A 20,272-nucleotide genomic window follows, 5' to 3' on the forward strand; every position below is an offset into this window, starting at 1 on the left:
ATCTTTCTAACTATTCTTCATTGTAGAATATATAAATATAAACATGTATAATTTCTTTTTACAAAAATGCAGTAATTTTATAATCTTTTTTTCCTCAGTAAATGTTCTTGAAGAGTAGTAGTTTTCAAAATGTTCCCTGAAGCCATAAAGTTCCTAGGGGTAGCCTCTGGTGATGAGTGGACAGTGTTCCAGGTTCCCCACCCTCACTTTCAAAAGAGTATCTTTGGGGCGCCTGGGTGGCACAGTCGGTTAAGCGTCCGACTTCAGCCAGGTCACGATCTTGTGGTCCCGGAGTTCGAGCCCCGCGTCGGGCTCTGGGCTGATGGCTCAGAGCCTGGAGCCTGTTTCCGATTCTGTGTCTCCCTCTCTCTCTGCCCCTCCCCCGCTCATGCTCTGTCTCTCTCTGTCCCAAAAATAAATAAACGTTGAAAAAAAAAAAAAAAAAAAGAGTATCTTTGATTGTTGCTGTTGTTTTTTTCTATTTAAATTTAGGTTGAAGGGCACCTGGGTGGCATAGTTGGTTGAGCACTCAGGTCATGATCCCAGGGTTGTGAGATCAAGCCCCGCACTCAGAGTGGAGCCTGCTTAGGATTCTCTCTCTCTCTCTTTCTCTCTTTCTCCCTCTCTCTCCTTCCCTCTGCTCCTCTTCCCCACTCGTGCTGTCTCTCTCTCTCTAAATAAAATGAAAACAATTAAAAACAATTTTTTAAAATAAATTTAGGTTATAACTGGATATCATTTGGGGATAAAAAGAGTTCTGCAACCAAAAAATAATGTACCAGTTTATTTTCCTGTTAAAGATTGATAAATCCTTATGAAGGAATACCCTTCATAAGTAATTTTATATTTAATAGGTATATTTATACTTGAGTATTCCTTCATAAGGATTTATCAGCCTTTAACAAATTCCCTATGTGTAGGCATTTAGATTGTTTGCAGTTGTTTACTATTGTAAATAGTAACACAGTGAATTTTCTTATTGTAAAATTTTGTAGATAAATTCCTAAAATTGTTGGGTCAAAGGATTTTTTTTTTTAAACCCTAAGGGTTGTTAATATGTATTGTCAAATTGACCTTCAGAAGATTAGTGCTAGTTAATACCTTTCCAAACCCTGGGGATTGCACCTTTAAAGATCTTTATGACCACAGCTCAACCGTTAGAGAAAATACAGATGTTTGGTTTTGGTTTTAACTGTTTTAGTAGGTATTTCTATCACTGTTCACTTACAATTCATTAAAAACAGAAAATTAATGACTAGGTTTTTCTTGAGGTTTAGCAGATTAGTGCCATTTGTTCATTTTAGGTTCATGTGTTAAATTCCTGCCTGCCTGCCTGCCTGCCTGCCTGCTGATACCATCAGGAATCTGAAGATTCCTTTCTATTCAGTAGTTGGCCTTATTTCCACACGGTGTCCATCTGTCTTCCTCACTTCCTTCCTCTTTCCCTCCCTTTCTCATTCTCTCCCTTTCCTAAAGATAGTATGTTTAAGAGGTCAAAAGACTCCTTTAGCAGGACCTGAAGTCAGTTCTCGAAAAGTTAAATGAAATGGTCTTGTCTTCCTCCTGTTTTAACACTTTTGCTAAATCTCTTTGTTGGAGGAAAGCATGTTATTCTGGAAATCCCTTACTTAGCACACTTTCCCTCTGCACTGCTTCCCAGGTCATCAGTGCAATGTAATGAGAAAACATAAGGACCAACAAACATGTTAGAGCCAGACACCCAAGTGCAAGCAGGGAAGTAGTACCACTATCTGTGTAGTCAAAGGATGTATTAGAGTGACAGAAAACAGTGAATGTCCATAGAAGTTAATTGGGAATGTCACACTGTCATAGAAGAGGTTAGTTCCATGATTATTTAAGAGACTTTAAAGGAAATATGGGAAAAGGACATAATATTAATTTAAAAAGCTTCAAGCTGTGTCATGCTTGTTTGTTTGTTTGTTTTGTTTTGTTTTGTTTGCTGAATCATTTTTGAGTAGACATTGAGTGCCCAGTATGTGCCAAATTCTATGTTGGGTATACAAGATGCAAGATGAAGAAATCATCACTGCCTTCAAAGAACTAAAAGATTAACAGGAAAATCAGACACATAAACACAGATAAATATACGACTGTTTGTTACATACTATTCTTCTCTATATTTTCTATATGTTTAAAAACAGGAAAGAATCACCTCAGTAATGCAGAGATGTTTCAAATGCTATATGTTCTAGATCTTTGAGGGTATGTCTGACCTCCCTGGGATAGTCTTTCTGCTAGCAACATACCCAGTACAGAGTAGACTTTCAGCAAATTTTTGTTTAATGAAAAATAAAATGTGGTATACAGAAATACATAGGAGAAAAAGCCCAAAGTTAGCAGGGAGGGAGGAAAAATATATGGTACCTTTTAAATTTTCAAAGCTTTTAGAAAATTCTCTAGGAGCCTAAAACATTTAATAACATTATTTACAGCAGTAATTTCTAGCCTTTTTAGAGTTAACACTATCTATTTTATAACATTTATATCTCCCCTTGCAAATTAATTCAAAAAAGCATTGATTATTTTATGCCCGTCACCATGTTAGATGCAAAAGATGCAGAGGTAAAATACATAAATCTTTACCTGTAAAGAGATAGAGATTTTTAAATATACACAGTTTAGTAGGACAAATAACCATGGTAGAGGTAAGCAAAAGGAATAGGGTAAAACATAGGGTAAAATGCTACCTGAGATACAGCTGTATTTCTAGGTAAGCATGCATACATTTGTATGTGTGCATGTGTGTATGTGTGTGTCTGTGTCTGAGTGTCTGTTTCACTTTTTATAGGATTGAAATTAAATTTTCACAGGACAGGTTTCCTAAGCCTTCTTGAAGAAATTAGAACTATCCTGGGGTAACAATACCAGATCAGGACTGGTTGGTGAGCAGTGTTCTCCCTTCAGACTTTCTCAGCCATTGTTTACATCAGTTGACACTTTGAATGAAAAGATGTGAGGAAACTGACACCTTTACCAAATAAAAGTGAGATCTTCCACAGTTTGCACAGAAGGAAAAAGCAACAGGACCGTAGTAGAATCTGTAATTAAGAAGTGAAGCCTGTATAGAGATCCCAAAGAATTTTCTGAGTTTTTATCTACCTTTTAATTGAGTGTTGTTATCTCATTTTGATTTCCACTATCACAACAAGCCTATTTGCTTTCTCTCTCTTCCTCCTCCCTTTGTCCTTGGTGACTTTTTTCTTCTCAATCTTTGGAGATAATATGATTTCAGAGCAGAGAATATTGATGTCTTAAAGATACCAAAATTAAGATGAAGCAAGTAAATTATAGTTATATAAACTGTATTTGTATAATGTTTTATAAAGAACAGTTATATTTAATCTTTCCAGCATCCTTGTGATACAGCAGCATTAACTACATTTAACACATGGAGACACGAAAGATCAGAGTGTTTAAATTACTTACGGAAAGTCACATAGCAGACTAATAGTATAGTATCCATTCTAACCTTTGTTAAATAAGACTTCTTAATGATAACACTCATTTAACCAATATTTATTGAGACATAGACTAATGGAATAGAATAAAGAGTCTCGAAATAAACCTACACATATATAGTCAACTGGTTTATGATACAGGTAACACTGAAGTGCAGTGGGGGAAAAGTGGGCTTTTTAATAAGTTGCCCTGGATCAATTGAAAGGCTGTATGGAAGAAAAACGAATTTATTTTATTTTATTTTTAATGTTTATTTATTTTTGAGAGAGACAGAGCATGAGTGGGGGAGGGGCAGAGAGAGAGGGAGACAGAATCTGAAGCAGGCTCCAGACTCTGCACTGTCAGCACAGAGCCTAATGCGGGGCTTGAACTCACAGACTGTGAGATTATGACGTGAGCTGAAGTCGGACGCTTAACTGACTGTGCCACCCAGGCATCCGGAAAAACAAATTTAAGTCCCTACCTTATACCATACATAGAACATTAATTTGAGATGGATAAGGATCTTAATATTAAAAAAGGTAAAATAATAAAGCTTTTAGGAGAAAACAGATTATATTCACGACTTTATCCTAAACAAGTCAAACATTTCTTAAGTAGCAAAGATTTCTAAAATAGGACAAAATAAAAACCAAATCTTAAAGCAAAAGTTGACAAATTGGTCTTCATTAAAATGAACTCATCAAGAGAAGAAAGTAAAAAAAGCAGGCCACCAAATGGGAGAAGATATTTGTAACACATCTATAAATAAAGGATTGTATCCCAAATACATTAAAATCCATACAAATCCATACAAATAAAGTCAGTCAACCCAGTAGGAAAATAGCCAAAAGGCTTGAACAGGCACTTCACAAAAGAGCTATCCAAATGACCAGTAGTTACATGAAAACTCCTTAGTTATCAGGGAAATGCATAATAAAACTATGAGACCACTGCACACCCACAAGAATGACTGAATTTTAAAAGACTGACAATACCAAGTGTTGACACAACTGTAGAACAACTAGTGAGAGTATAAATTGGTATAAACACTTTGAAACACTATTTGGCAGTATATTCTGAAGTTTGACATATGTATATGACCTGTGATGCAGCAAATGAAATGTAAGAAAGTACATTCACAGCAGTACTCTTCAATGTAGTCCCAAACTGGAAACAATCCAAGTGCCCATCAAGAATAGGATGGATAAGTAAATTGTGATATATTCATTGTATTTAGCAGTGCTTTCTTTTTTTTTTTTTTTTTTTTAATTTTTTTTTTCAACGTTTTATTTATTTTTGGGACAGAGAGAGACAGAGCATGAACGGGGGAGGGGCAGAGAGAGAGAGGGAGACACAGAATTGGAAACAGGCTCCAGGCTCTGAGCCATCAGCCCAGAGCCCGACGCGGGGCTCGAACTCACGGACCGCGAGATCGTGACCTGGCTGAAGTCGGACGCTTAACCGACTGCGCCACCCAGGCGCCCCTATCAGTGCTTTCTTAACCAAATTGGTGAAGGATCAGATTTTTTGCCCTTGCTTTCAGAATGAAATTCTTGTATAGTGCAATATTACACACAATGTCAAACTGGAAAAGTTCCTAAATGCTCACACCTTCTGCACTCATGACACTGCAGATCAGTGGCAAACAGGGTGCGGACCAGCAGTGATCCACAGACTACATCTCAAATATTACTGCTCTCAAGTGATGAAAATGAACACACTGCGCCTAAATACACATGACAACCTGAAAGAATCTCACAACCGTACACAAAGGGTCTATATTTTATGATATCATTCAAGTAAAATTCAGTGAAAACAAAAAATCACTAACCTGCAATGTTAGACATTCAGATTACCCTTGAGGATCAGGAGATTGTCATTTGAAGAGGCCAATTCTGGAGTTCTTAATCTTAGTGTTGGATCATTTTTGTGCTGGTTATATGGATGTGCTCATTTTATGAAAATTTATCTGGCTGCCCACTTATGACTGGGACTTTTTTTTGTTTTACTTACCATTTACATTAAAAATTACTGAACATCTACTAAACACATGTACTCTAAACTTGTAAAGGTAATAGAGTACTGGAGAAAACAATGGATAGTGCCAGTATGTAAATAAATGTGGCATTACAAATTAATGATTTTATGAAAGGAATCATAAGATACAGTGATAGAAAATAATGAAAGAAGAAACCTACTTAGATATGGTCTAAGTAGGTCTTTTCTAATGAAATGGTCTTTCTAATGGTCTTTTCTAATGAAATATTTTAGCTGAGACCTGGAATATGAAAAGGAATCAGTGATGCTGAGATTGGAAACAAGAATCCAGGGATTTGATAGTTGTTTTGAGTAGAGAAAGGGAATTTAGTGGATTTATAGTAAAAGAGGACATTGAGGATATAGGTACAACTTAGGAATTGGCGTTATAAAAGTTGGGACAGGAGGAAATGGGATGGAAAGAAGTAGGATTTTGGTTTACAGTTGCAAATAGACCACAATGGATAGTTTTGCAAGAGGCTTGTCAACATCAGCATGAGAAGAAATGATTGTGATATCTAGAATAAAGGAAAATCTTGTTTGAAAGGAAGTGCATTCCTAGTTAATTTTCAAAACCGAGGAAAATATGATCTTATTAAGAATTAAGAAATGGAAGAATTTTACATGTGTTTCCTGTGCTTCATGTAATTTGGGGTAAGCAAAAGTGTATTTACATATTAGAGAATTTTGATCCAGGCATTTGAAAACGGACAGTGAATGGGACAGCGTTCGTTTCAACCCTACCAGTCCTAGTGTCTCTGACATTCTACCAACCCCCCTCCCCTTTTCTCTATTGCTTCCCCAACACATGATTATTTTTACTCTCACTCATTTCAGCTCTATCAGTCTTACTTACCTTTTGTTTCCTTCTTCCCTCATCCTTTCCACTCACCTTCAAATGTTTCATTCCAAGTACTAAGCACTTCCATGTGTATCATCCTCTTTAATCCTTTTATAACCCTACCAGTCTCATATTTGTGGAGATATGTGTGGGGAAACTTTGGCTCAGAGAATCTGTATGACTTGTCTAAGGTCACAGCCTAGACTCCAGACTCCAAGTGAAGTGCTTTTTTACCATTATGCTACTGAGGCCTTCATCTCTTCCAAATGAACATATGATGGTGTTTGGCTTAAAATACTGTCATCTGCATTATGAGTTTGTGCTCTATTGTTTGTTAGATCTTATAGGAGACATCATCTCAGAGGGCTGAGTTATATATATGAATATATGTATAATATTTGAGTATATTTCACTTTATATAGACTTGAGATTATATGTAAAACTGAAGTTTTTAGATTTAAAACATTTTTAATAAAGTTTTTAAAATTTTAAATAGTTTTTGAAGTAATCGGAGACTTCCTGAAGTATAGCATATGCAGGATCTCTATTATAATTATCATTTATTTTACATGTCTTCTTAGTTACTAAAAATCTGGAAGCAGAGAGATATGACCTTGATGCAGGTAATTAAAGAAATTATAATGGCCCCAAATCTCAAGAAGAGGCCCAAAATCTCTAAAAGAAGAGGAGGTAAACTAAGTGATTATTCAAAACTTAGCTTATTTCCTACTGCTTGCCTTCTTCCCTCTGACTCTTTCTGTGTCTTTAATAACAATGAGTAAACGTTGGAAAAATAGGAGATTAAACTCAGATCACTTGTTTTTCATCACTTGCTGGTAATTCTGGGGGAACTAGCAAGATTTGGGGGAACTAGGAGATTAAGAAGACTCATTAATGAAGTTGACAGATTATACCTTTTAATTTATTGCTTTTGAAATAAGAAATTAGGCAGTTAAGTATGTACAGCCCACTGTTAAAATATCTGATAGCATTACATCTGTTTGAACTTTTATAACCACTAGTAAACTCTAACAGTATACTATCAAAAGAATCTATAGACTTTCTGAAAATGGAAAAGATCCTCAGGTGAATTGAGTCTTAAGGTAAAAGAGAATAGGAAATGCATGGCTGTTGATCTTGTCTCTCTTTGCCTGACATGCCATAAAGGGAGTGGCTAGGTCAGCATCTTCTGGTTTTCAGCCACTTCTGGAGGTGGCTGTTCATATAAGACAGTAACTATTAACTTAGTATTGAGAATTTTGTCTACAGTGTCCTGACTTCTATTATTTATGGTATAAGAATGACTGTTTAGGGGGACAAATGGTCCATAAGATGGCTCCCAGGGATGCAGGAATACACCAGACTCCTTCACTAAAGCATTCAATCCCCAATTTTTCCTCTTGTCTTTTTGATTTGCTGTAGAGTGATTCTCATCAGTTCCGTGTCATGGCAGCTGTCCTTCGCCATTGTTTACTAATCGTAGGTCCAACTGAAGACAAAACAGAAGAGCTGCACAGGTAGGTAACTTCTGTGTTGATATCTCAGTAAAGGACATCATCAATTCTCGATGTTTTTATGCTTCTAATTTTAGTTGTTATGAGCACAGGAAAGTGAAAATATTCTAGTGAATCAAGTAACCGGTAAGTCAGAAATCACTACCATGCCCTGATGACAAATTTTCATTCTGTCCCCTTTGGAGACAGTTTGGCATTTGTTGCATTCAACAATAAAACCCAAAACAACAGTAATAATAGCACAGTTCAATAGTTATTGAATAATGGGGCTCCTGTGTGGCTCAGTCAGTTAAGTGCCCGCCTCAGCTCAGCTCATGATCTCACGGTTCATGAGTTCAAGCCCCATGTCGGGCTCTGTGCTGACAGCTTGGAGCCTGGAGCCTGCTTCAGATTCTGTGTCTCCCTCCTACCTCTGCCCCTTCCTTGTTCACGCTCTCTCTTTCTCTCTCTCTCTCTCTCAAAAAAAAATAAACATTAAAAAAAAATTTTTTAAGTTATTGAATACTATATGTGACATTATGCTAAGTGCTTTATAAAGATTAACTTCTTTTAATCAGCACACCAGCCTTATCAAGTGGGTACTATTTTTCCCTTTCAATAGATGATGAAATTGGGGCATAGAAAGATTAAGCAATTTCTCTGCGATCACACAGCTCTATTAAGTGACAGAGCTTGTATTTGAACCCTGCTTTTAATTACTACACTCAAACTAATGTTTCCACTAATTTCATTGTAAGAGTATTTACCAAAAAGTGTATCTTAAGCAGTATGGATTAATTAAATTTTAAAAACCTATTATAAGAATTGGGTCATAGTCTCAAGTATTAATATATAAAAAATAGTTCAAGTTTTGTGTCTTGCCTGTTGGAACTATTAATGAACAGCTACTAAAATGTATCATTCTCTGAGAACTGAGTTAATACATTTTTCTCCTTCTTTTACTTTCTATTCTAGATCAGATTTGTATTAACAACACTTACAATTTTAACATAAGACTGCTTAGGGTGCTTTATTCTTTAAGAATATAAATGGCATTTTAAACAACTCGAATAAATTCAAATCTGCAAACAAATAACTTTGGCGTTAACTCTCTTTTACAAATAAACTTAAAATGGGGTTCTTCATAGCTTTTGAGCATTTACAGTATTCTTTTTTCCAAAATATGGCTTAAGTAAAACTTAATAGAAACACAACCAGAGTGTAAAAATGAAACGTAACCTTGTTATTTTTTAATCAAATTCATATTATTTTAGTTATGATCAGCAATTTATTGTTTGATATTATGCTGAGTTTGTTGGTAGGTTATCTTTATGTACCCCACCCTGCAAACCTCAAAAGATTATTTTCTTCACAGTTAAAAAGTGTGATTTTTTTCCTTCACCTAGAGATCAAAAGTTCCTTTAATTTTTTTGAGTCAGTGCCTTTAAAAAATAATCAGATTAGGGCACCTGGGTGGCTCAGTCAGTTGAGCGTCCAACTTCGGCTTAGGTCATGATCTCACGGTTTGTGGGTTCAAGTCCCGCATCAGGCTGTGTGCTGACAGCTCGGAGCCTGGAGCCTGCTTTGGATTCTGTGTCTCCCTCTCTTTCTGCCCCTCCCCCACTCACACTCTGTCTCTCTCTCTCTCTCTCTCTCTCTCTCTCTCAAAAATAAAATAAAAACATTAAAAAAATAATGAGATTAAGTGCAAAAATCATAACCACTAAAAAGATTTTATTAAGCGTTTTTGACTTACTATAATTTTTTTCATAATCAAGAGACACTGTAGATACTAAAACTTAAAAAAAATGGATTTATAGAAAGCCCAGGAGTAAATTGGTGGCTTTTTTTTTTTGAAATCACATATTATAAGTTAAATGGTATTCATACAAGAATGTGAAGAGAGGGGTGCCTGGGTGGCACAGTCAGTTTAGTGGCTAACTCTGATTTCAGCTGAGGTCATGATCTCACATTTCATAAGAATGAGCCCTGCATAGGGCTCTGTGGTGACAGCAATGGGCCTGCTTAGGATTCTCTCTCTCCCTCTCTCTCTCTGCCCCTTCCTCTCTGTCTCACTCTCAAAATAAATAAACTTAAAGGGAAAAGAATGTGAGGAGAAAGTGGGGAATTGTTACACTAGTTACAAAAACATTGCCAAAGATTTCTCTGATAAATTTAATATATTTTTTTAAATGTTTATTTATTTGTTTTTAGATGTGAGAGCACACATGTGCATAAGTGGGGGAGGGGCAGAGAAAGAGGAGGAGAGAGAGAATCCCAAGCAGGCTCCACGCTGGCGACACAGAGACTAACTCGGGGCTCTATCCCATGACCATGTGATCAAGAGTTAGACGTTTAACTGACTGAGCCACCCCTCTTCCCCTGATAAATTTAATATTTTAACACAGCACCCCAGTATTTGTCAAAAGAGAGCAAGAAGAGAAGTTTTAAAAATCAGATTTTTTAAAAAGTAATTAGATTTCTTTATTTTCCTAATGATAGTATTTGCTTTAAAAATTTATTCTTAAATAAATTTTGAAGATACTTTTCTTTAAATTTGATTTTATCTTAAAAGTTGCTTTGATAAATTTCTATTAGGTACACTGTAAATAAGAAGGGATATCCCTAGAGCCACAAACAGGATATAGGAGTTTCTCAGAGGCTTTCCTAGGAGATTGAGGTTGTGGCTGACTTGACAGTTTATCTGGAAAGGCCCTGCATGTCCCTTTAATCAGAATTAAAGTGATTAGTATCGTTGGAGAATAATGACTCTAGGCTAAGCCATTTAAATACAGAGAAAATTGCTTTAACCTCAAAGAGCTATTTTAGGAAACTGACTAGAATTGTAATACCTACTAAATTCTGCTTATTTGTAGTGGCCATGAAAATCGTGTGTGTGTTTAAGGCAAAGTTAAAACAAAAAAATCAGAATGCTTTTCAAAGTAATATTTTGTTTCAGTTTTTAAGTTATTTTCTAAGTTTGTTTTTTTCTTTTTGACACTTCGATTTAAGGACAAATATGATGAAATAGGTAAACCTGAATAGTATGTGATTATGCATTATCATCAAACTCAAAGAGTTGTAGTAATGATTCAATAAGAAATTAATAAAGAGCTATTGTCCCTGGCACTGAGGAAGCACTTGGCAGGTGGGAAGGCTGCCACTGCCACTTCTGTAACTATTATTGTAATAAGCATACTGGCTTTTAGAACCAATATTTAGTTCCAGATCTCTTCCAACTTTTAAAAGTTGGTTTTTGATTTTGATATTTTGTTTAGGAACTTATTTCTGTGTATATCCTGTGATCATGTAGAGAAATCTATTTTCCAATCATCTAAGCTTTTCTGTCTATCATACATACGTGTCATGAGCCTACTAGGCTCCTCCAGGAAACGAGTGAGTAAAAAAATACCTTGGCAACAGCTTTTTCTGATGTGCTGTCTCTGTAACACAGTGCCCTTTTTTTCCCCACCCCCAGAGCAATGAAGAGGACAGGGACATTGAGATAAAATGAGTTAGCTCACACGGACAGCTGACCTTAACCTTTATTTCCACTAATCAGCGTGTGAGATAGCTTTAAAAATCTATTTATTCTATTTCATTTCCTCTTGTCTATACTTAAAGTAACAAGTAAATTGTTGGTTTGAGCCATCTTTTTTGCTACTTTAAAGAACACATCCTAATTCTGTTCTTCTCTGCTATCTTCCTGAACGTATTTTCAGCCCTCTTGTCCATAATCAGCAAGCTTATACATAAACAGCCAAAAACAGTTGCATGTGGATGTGGTTGTGGTTTCATTTTATTTTAGAAGGGGGAAGATGGGGCTGGCCTAAATGCTGGATAGTTGAGGAGAGGGGAGGGAAGGACCAGATCTGATTTAATTTCTTTTAACCTCTCCGTCTAATTTCTTTCAGTTAGCACGCTGGCATCTACAAAATGCTTTCTCTCTCTCTTTTTTTTTTGAACCCAAAGAGCTGGTGTGTTTTTTATTTTTTTTTTCAATTTATTGTTATGTTATTTTATTGGTGTGAAATATACTATCAGTTCTACTTGTACATTTCAAACAAGCAATTAAACTTTGATCTGTTATTTGTTTTGTTTTTTTATAATATTAAATTTATTGTCAAATTGGTTTCCATACAACACCCAGTGCTCATCCCAAAAGGTGCCCTCCTCAATACCCATCACCCACCCACCCCTCCCTCCCACCCCCCCATCAACCCTCAGTTTGTTATCAGTTTTTAAGAGTCTCTTATACTTTGGCTCCCTCCCTCTCTAATCTCTTTTTTTTTTCTTCCCCTCCCCCATGAACTTCTGTTAAGTTTCTCAGGATCCACATAAGAGTGAAAACATATGGTATCTGTCTTTCTCTGTATGACTTATTTCACTTAGCATAACACTCTCCAGTTCCATCCACGTTGCTACAAAAGGCCATATTTCATTCTTTCTCATTGCCATGTAGTATTCCATGGTGTGTCTTTTAAAAGTAGTGATTACCTCCCTGCCTTTTTTGTTTCTTTATTTTAAAGTTTATTTATTTATTATGAGAGAGAATGAGCTGAGTGAGGGAGGGGCGGAGAGAGGGAGAGGGAGAATCTCAAGCAGGCTGCACACTGTCAGCACAGAGCCCAATGTGGGACTTGATCTCATGAACAATGAGATGATGACCTGAGTTGAAATCAAGTCAGACGCTTAACTGACTGAGCCACCCAGGTGCCCCATGTTGTTGTTTCTTTGTTTAGACCAATTTATTTTATCTCACATATTGAAGTACCTAATGATATCTTATTACAATGCTAAGCATATGCCTTTTTTTCCAGCTTTATTGAACTATATTTGACATATAACATTGTTGAAGGTGCACAGTGGTGTTGCTTTGATACACTTATATTACAAAATGATTACCACCACAGCATTAGCTAGGCATAATGCCTTACCCGTGGCTGACTTTCAATAAATGTTTGAAAACTGAGGGGAGAGAAGATGGGGGAATGGGTAAAATAGGTGAAGGAGATTAAGAGGTACAGACTTCCGGTTATAAAATAAATAAGTCACAGTGATGAAAAGTACAACATAGGGAATATAGTCAATAATACTGTAATAATGTTGTTTAGTGACAGGTGCTAACTACACTTATCCTGGTGAGCACTGAGTAACAGAATTGTTGAATCACTGTTGTATACCTGAAACTAATGTAACATTGTATTTCAATTATACTTCAATAAAGATTGTTTTTAGAAGTTTGAAAATTGGATTTCATTTTGGCTTATATTTTTTAACTGAGCCCTTACTATATGATAGGCACTATGTTGAACTCCTGGACAGCAAAGATGAATACAGTACAATCTGTGTTCTCCAGGGCTTCACCAACTAGGGGTAAAACAGACATGTAAGTAAATAAGTGCAGTTATTTTGATGAGTGCTGCATCAGACACGAGCAAGCTTATGTAGGAATGCAGAAAACAAGAGAGTTTACTTTGGAGAGATCAGGGAAAGGGGGTCTTATTTTATTTTATTTTTTGTTATTAAACCTCCTAGCTCTTTAACTTCTTACTGTGAATAACACTTATGTAGGTGAACAGATATTTTCTGAACTATCACCGAGCACCATGCTAGGTGCTTGAAGATCTCCACAGTGCATACTCTGGAGGAACATAGAGTCTAAATGAGGTGACAAGACATAAATATTAGGAAAATTTAAATAACAATTCAAGACCATAATAGAAGAGCTATCACAAGATTTTGAGTAGTATTCCAGTGAATTAATTATCCAAATAATAACTGCTAATAGAGTTTAAAGACAAGCTCACTGTGGTCTAGCATGATGAAGAAAGTCTTTCTTACTTATACTGTACCTATTCTCCATCCTCATCCAGACCTCTGGTCTCCTGGTTATTCCTTTTTCTTCTACCTATAAGCCCCCAGAGGCTTACTTTCTTCTCTCTCTATTCTGAAGCATTGGTTCATCATTTCAACCTGTCTGTACACCTTCATTTTCATGTCCTGCCAGTCTTGAAGCACCCAACCCCAGATCTGTCAGACCACCCACCTTCTCCACTTCTAAACTCAGGCTGCTCAGTCTTGTGGGACAGTTTTACTAACCCAACAGATTGGTCCGTCCTGTCTACTGCATGCAAGAGTTGTTTCTTGAAAAGCAAATCTCTGTTTAGAATCCCCTCAGGGTTCCCCTCTGTCTTTATGTTTCAGAGCAAACTTCTATTGTTATTTTGCATTTATTAATGATCTGTAGCCTTATCAGGGAAATCTGTTTCCCTGGCTTCTGCACCTTCCTCTTTGCCAGAATAACTCCGGTTTAAGGTCACCAGTAACCCATCTGGCCATAACATGCATCTCATGGCAATCCCCTTTATGACACTCCTACCCCACTCCATGCACACATACATGTACTTTTCTGGTTTCATTGCCTATTAAGGCCCCTCCTTTAGAGGCATTATCCTTTGCTTTATACTGATACTTAGCACCTAGCATAGTAGGCATAGTAAATATTTGTTGAGAATGAAGGGAAGTTTGAGCTAGTCTTAAAGAATGAGAACATTCTAGGCAAGAGAAAACATGGTCAAATACAGAAATGAGTATGTCTCTATGGCACATTTAGAGAACAGTGACTAGGTTGCTGTGTGTTAAAAAGATACGCTTTGCGGAGAGCAGCACACAGGGGTCTTTCCATCCATATCTTATTCAATGTTTTCTTGACACTTCTCACCCGCTGCTACTCCAGTCTTCTCTTGCTCTTTACAGCAAAACTCCTCCAGTCGTGGACTCTCTGGTTCCTCTACTGTTCTTTCTTGAATTTGGTCAACTTATGCTTTAGTTCCACTGCTCAACTGGAATGGCTCTTAGTGACTTCTGTGGTGCTAATCCAATGGACATTTGTCATTTGTCATCTTGCTTGTTTGTCCACATCATTTGACAGGGTGGTTGCTCCATTCTTGCTTATATACTTTCTTCCAGGACACCAAACTATCTTGGTTTTCCTCCTACCTCACTAATTGTAATTTCCTCAACTCAGCCTCAGACAACAGAGTGGCCCAGGTTCAGCCCTCACAGTCTTTCAGTCCACACTCATTCCCGCACTGATCTGATCCCATCTTTTATCTTTAAACATCATCCACATGCTAAAACTCCTCACTTTCTATCTCTAATCCAGATCTCCCTCCATGGACTCCAGACTCCTATAGCTAACTTCCTATCAACATCTCCACTTGGAAGTCGAATAGATAACCCAAACTTAACATATCCAAAATTAAACTCTTAATGTTCCCCTAAAAAGCTGCTTCTCCTGCAGCACTTCCCATTTCAGTTTATGGCAACTCTAGCTTTCCACTTGCTAAGGCTAGAACCTTGAATTCTTACAGTTCACAATTCACAAGAAATGCCCTTTAAAATGTATCCAGATGTAGCCACTTCATTGTTATCATCATGTTCAGTCATCTAAATTATTATAGTAACATCCTGATTCTTCTCACCTTTGATGTCCTACCATCTGTTCTCAATGCAATAGTCAGAGTGACCCTTTTAAGATAAATTAGAGTATATCACCATGCAAAACCCTATAGTGGTTCCTTTTTCACTCCAGAATAAAATTAAGTTATAATAGCCTGCAAGACCTATCTGGCCTCCTATACCTATCTGATCTCCTGTCCTACTCCTTTTCCTTTATATCGTAGTTCAGCGAAACCATCCTTCTTACAGTTCTTCAGTCATGCTGCTGCATGACTTGGGGCCTTTGCTCTTGCTTTTCTTTCTGAAATGCTCTTTCCCCACATAGTTACATGGCTCACTTCCTCACTTCCTTTAAGTCTTTGCTTAAATGACACCATTTTAGTGAGGACTACCCTAACCACTCTATTCAAAATTATAACCTACATTTGTCTATCTTACCCTCCTGGTCCCCCCCCCCCACACACACACACCCACCCCAGGCCACTTATGAGCTTCTATGTGCCTTCTATTCATTCATCTTATTTGTTTTGTTTACTTTTTACTGACAGTTTTCTCCATGCTGGAAAATAAGCTCCATTAAGACATGGATTTGTCTTTTTCTTCATAAAACAATGCCTGACACAAGTAATTAATAATTACTGAATTGAGCTAGAGTAAAGGTAGGAATTTACATCTGAAAGTCTTTTGGAGATCTTAAGTTTCATTTAAGTAAATTCTGTAGCCATGAAGAAAAGATATGTGAGCCCCAAGTATAAAGAAGATACGTTTGAACCAGGAAAGATTTGTTAATGGTTGTAGGTCTGCATGTACCGTTATCATGCTTCTTGTTGTCATTTGGTATTAAATTATGTTTAGTCCAGTGATTGATACAGGACTGGATTTTAGATTGCCTTCCCACTCTCACAACTAACAAGGCTTTAATCAGGGCATTAAGGAGCTCTAAATAGGCTTTGCTTTTGAATCTGCATATCAGGAGGGGGCTGGGAGCATGAGTGGGAGGATGTCATGTCCCAGTGATTAATGATCTCTAGGAAGCTGAAAAGGGGAGAGTAATATACACAGTATTTCTACCCCCTGGAGTAGGAATGCAAACACCATTGTGCAGATCTGTGCATAGTCACTGACTTCCTGGTAGCTGGAGAATTTCATACACTCTTCTACCACAAATAAAACTGTCAGAGAAGTGACAGAGCTCAAAAAGCTGGCCTTCCTTACTTAAAAAGAATAGCTCAAACACAGTGAGCCAGAAAATTAATTTTGTAGTTGTTTGGAAACCCAGTTGTTTAATAAGAAATGAGAAAATGAGAACTTTTCTTGAAAAGCCTAAAAGCTCCAAATATTTGTTGAATCAAACTCAGCATTTGGTTTCTTAAATTTACTGGATTCCTGGAAACTACTTATTTTAAATGAATTTAAAGGATAACATTCCTTTGTAATGAAATGCACTGTCTTAAACTTTTCAGTGTGTTCTCTATGGTAGATTTAGAAAATCATCCTATCAGTGGACTCCTGTGCCTGTTGCCCTATGTGTCGAAAAAAAATCCTAACATTTCACAATACTTATATGGTTTTAAGAAAGTAATTCTATGGTAGAGTTCTTTTGTTTGTTTTCATCCCCAGTGAATCTGTGATATTTAGTAACAGTTTCCAAATGCTTAAGTCAGAAGGGAAACATTTTTAACTCAAGATAAGGAACTACAGATGTTTGCAAAAATTTTTAAATGAAAGTTTGTGGGAAAAGCATTGTATTTCAACCAATTGTGATCATTTACAAATAATCAAAACGAGGGCCTTTATTTAACAGTAGCAGTAGTAATCACAGAAGCAGTGACAGATTTTTAATGGGGACTTCCAAGTAACTTGTATTTTACGAAGAACCATTCATTGGTAGGACTTGTTATTTTTGTTCTTGGTTCAGATTTTTTTGATACCATTTACATCACTACTCATTGTTCTACATTGTCTAATTTTTAAACTTTGATTTTTTTAATATTTTTTCCGTAATATAAAAAAAAAAAAAAAGGAAGGAAATACTCATTCTTGGGGAAGTGAGAGCCACACTTCAGAGTAAGGAAAGAAAAAATTTTATATTTTATTTCTGTTTTGTTGGTGTTTAGTTTGTTTATTTTTGAGGGTGTCACTATAATCTAAATTAAAATGAACTACTGTGGTCTAAATTAAGGCAGCATCAGATAGAATCAGCCCTGAGTTTGGTTTCCAAGTGGTTAGACTTTTCAATTGCATTTGCAAGAGTTTATTTTTAGTCAGGATGTGGTTATTTTTAGATCTGCTTCTCTGTCACTAGGAAATGTAATGCCTGTCTTTCCATTGTTGTTTATCAGGAAGTTCTAAGGCACAGGCTTATTATATCCAGTTAGCAGAGAACACTGCCTCTCCTTTTAGATGAAAGAATATGAAATAATCCTTGAAGGAAAATCTGTTAATTGAGAACATGTCTAATTTTTTTAAATTATTAGTGTCACTTTAATCTCTTACACGCTGAGCAACAGAACAAGATTTTTAGGGAACATCAAAAACACAAGGTTTGGGTTCCCCCTACTGGTATGCATCCCAGGTGCATGTGTTCCTTAGTGAAAAGGCCTAGGGGATTAGAGATTTGAAATGGCTACGTGGACCTCTTTTAAAGAGATCTGGTGATGAGAAAAGGAGAAAAAAAACACCGTTACCTATTTTCTGATAATGTCTTTTAAAAAAATTAGATGATATATATGCTAACTAAGTTGGATGTAAATTAAAAAAAATAAAATAAACTGAAAAAAATTACAAATAAAAAATAAATAAATAATGAAAACCTCTAAAACTATTTTAAAAATTAGATGATCCAAAAATTGTATTTTTTACATCTAGAAAGAATAAAACTTAATCCCATAATATTTGGTTTTTTAATGTTGTTGCCTCTGTGATAAGCTGCTTATATACAGCTTCTCAAATGCTTTATGTTGTAATCTAAGGAATAATAAAACACCAGTGGCTCCACAAAAGGATTTAAAACCCCAAGGAAAAAAAAAAAGCTAGCATTGTGTCATAATAAAATTAAAGAGATGGTGTTAAAGCTCACTAATTCCTATTTTAGCATTTCAGAAAGTGACAGGACATCATGTGATTGTGTGTGTCCATTTAACATCTGTTCTTTCTAATTTCTCATATGTGTATTTAAAACTGTTCTCTTTATTTTCTGTCTCTTAGTCAGTAAATGCCAAGTAATATTAAAGGCTTGTTTTGAAATAGAAAAATTTTAATTGACTCCTAAAAGTCATTTCTGAACTTCTTATTATGTTTGCATCTTAAAGGACTATTCAATGAAATTAAAATATTGTATTTTTAAATTGCTTTTCAGCAATGCAGTCAACCTTTTAAGCAATGTTCCGGTCTCTTGTTTGGATGTTCTCATTTGTCCATTAACCCATGAAGAAACAGCCCAAGAGGCAACGACTCTAGATGAACTGCCCAATGATAAAACAGCTGAGAAAGAAACTGTTTTGAAAAACAATACCATGGTATACAATGGTATGAATATGGAAGCCATTCATGTTTTACTCAATTTTATGGAGAAGAGAATAGACAAGGTAAGGCTGATAAAATGGAGGCCTTGGGAAGATGTTTCTAAAGAATGCAAATGTGCCATATATACAGACATCACAGGACATGATTTTTAAATTTAATCTTTTTTTTTTTATAGCTGACATACTGCATAATTATGCCCTGGAAATCATTTTATTACAATATACGATTAATTGCTAAAACAAGTCAATTTACTTGTTTAAAGACAAAAAATTTGTTAATGCAACACCAAAACTGTGACTAGTGCCTGCAAGTGAAGGAAAAATTAATGACTTTTCCATGTAGGTATTTTTTAAGACCTAGAAGTAAAAATTATCTGCCCACAAAACCTGAAGATAAATACTTTCCATAATACCTAAAAGCTATCTTTAAAAAAAATCGAGTTTTCATTAGTTGTGAGCTGCTTATTTTCTCTTGTCTGTCATTTGCTTTGTCTGGTAGCTATACTAAAAGGCAGCAGGGTAGTATGGGTAGGTTGTCAAAACCTTTGCCTTATTTAAGCCCATTGGTTGAGCCAGTGAGGACCCCACAAAATGTAGGAAAATCCAGGGAGGATAAAAATGGGCATTAATAAAAATGAAGATAACTGGTAGAATGAAGACATGGTTAGGAAAATAATTTCTTAAATAGTTTGTAAAGCTTTGGTAACATAAAATGTCTCCCCCACCAAAAAAGGAGTATTAATATACTCAGTTATATAGAGGAAAGTAATACTGTTAGAACTAATATAGTATGTCTGGTTTTCTTTATAGGGAAGCAGCTATAGAGAAGGTCTAACTCCGGTTCTCAGCTTATTAACAGAATGTTCCCGAGCCCATCGAAACATCAGAAAATTTCTCAAAGATCAGGTAACTGCTTAATGCATATTACATCTCATGGTTAATCTTCTTATATGCAGTTTCTAAAAATAGAATTAATGAGTTGCATTCTTTCATAATGGTTTACTTTCATAAAATCAGAAACTCAGAAAAGTTAGTTTTAATCTTTGAAATCTTCCTAATCCGGGAAAAAAGTGATCGTGTGTATTTTTCTGAGTCATTGATTCATTTATTCAACTAATAGTGGAGATCTACTTTGTGCTGTGTTCTAAGCATTGTTCTAACCACTGAAAGACAGATGAAGTCTTTGCCTTGTGGAGTTTACCTTATAGTCGGAGAACAAAAAGTAAATGAATATGTTATAATGGCAAGTTGTGATGTGTTCTGAAGAAAGACAGCAGGGGAAGGGGAGATTTAGGAGAATCAGCAGGGCCTCTCTGAGAAAATAACATTTGAGTGGAAACTTGGATAAATAAGAAAAGGATCTCTGAGAATATCTGGAAGAGGACTATAGAGAGAACATCTTCAGAGTTCCTCAGGTGAGAGGATGCCTTGGTGTGCTTATGGAAGAGCAA

The 20,272-nt window shown here is 36.0% G+C and overlaps 1 protein-coding gene across 6 annotated transcripts in view; it reads left to right on the forward strand.

The window, feature by feature from the left end:
• Positions 1 to 20,272, forward strand: part of RIC8B (RIC8 guanine nucleotide exchange factor B) — a 107,308-nt gene that overhangs the window by 46,405 nt on the left and 40,631 nt on the right. For all 6 annotated transcript variants that reach the window (XR_006294493.1, XR_006294494.1, XR_006294495.1 and 3 more), the window contains exons 4-6: positions 7,763 to 7,857; positions 18,656 to 18,884; positions 19,632 to 19,727. Coding sequence is in view for 3 of the 6 variants with exons in the window: in XM_043562419.1 (XP_043418354.1) it covers positions 7,763 to 7,857; positions 18,656 to 18,884; positions 19,632 to 19,727 (420 nt within the window). In the remaining 3 variants the exon portion in view is untranslated. The remainder of the gene's footprint in view (positions 1 to 7,762; positions 7,858 to 18,655; positions 18,885 to 19,631; positions 19,728 to 20,272) is intronic.

This window comes from Prionailurus bengalensis, chromosome B4 (assembly GCF_016509475.1).
Source record: "Prionailurus bengalensis isolate Pbe53 chromosome B4, Fcat_Pben_1.1_paternal_pri, whole genome shotgun sequence".
Classification (NCBI taxonomy): domain Eukaryota; kingdom Metazoa; phylum Chordata; class Mammalia; order Carnivora; family Felidae; genus Prionailurus; species Prionailurus bengalensis.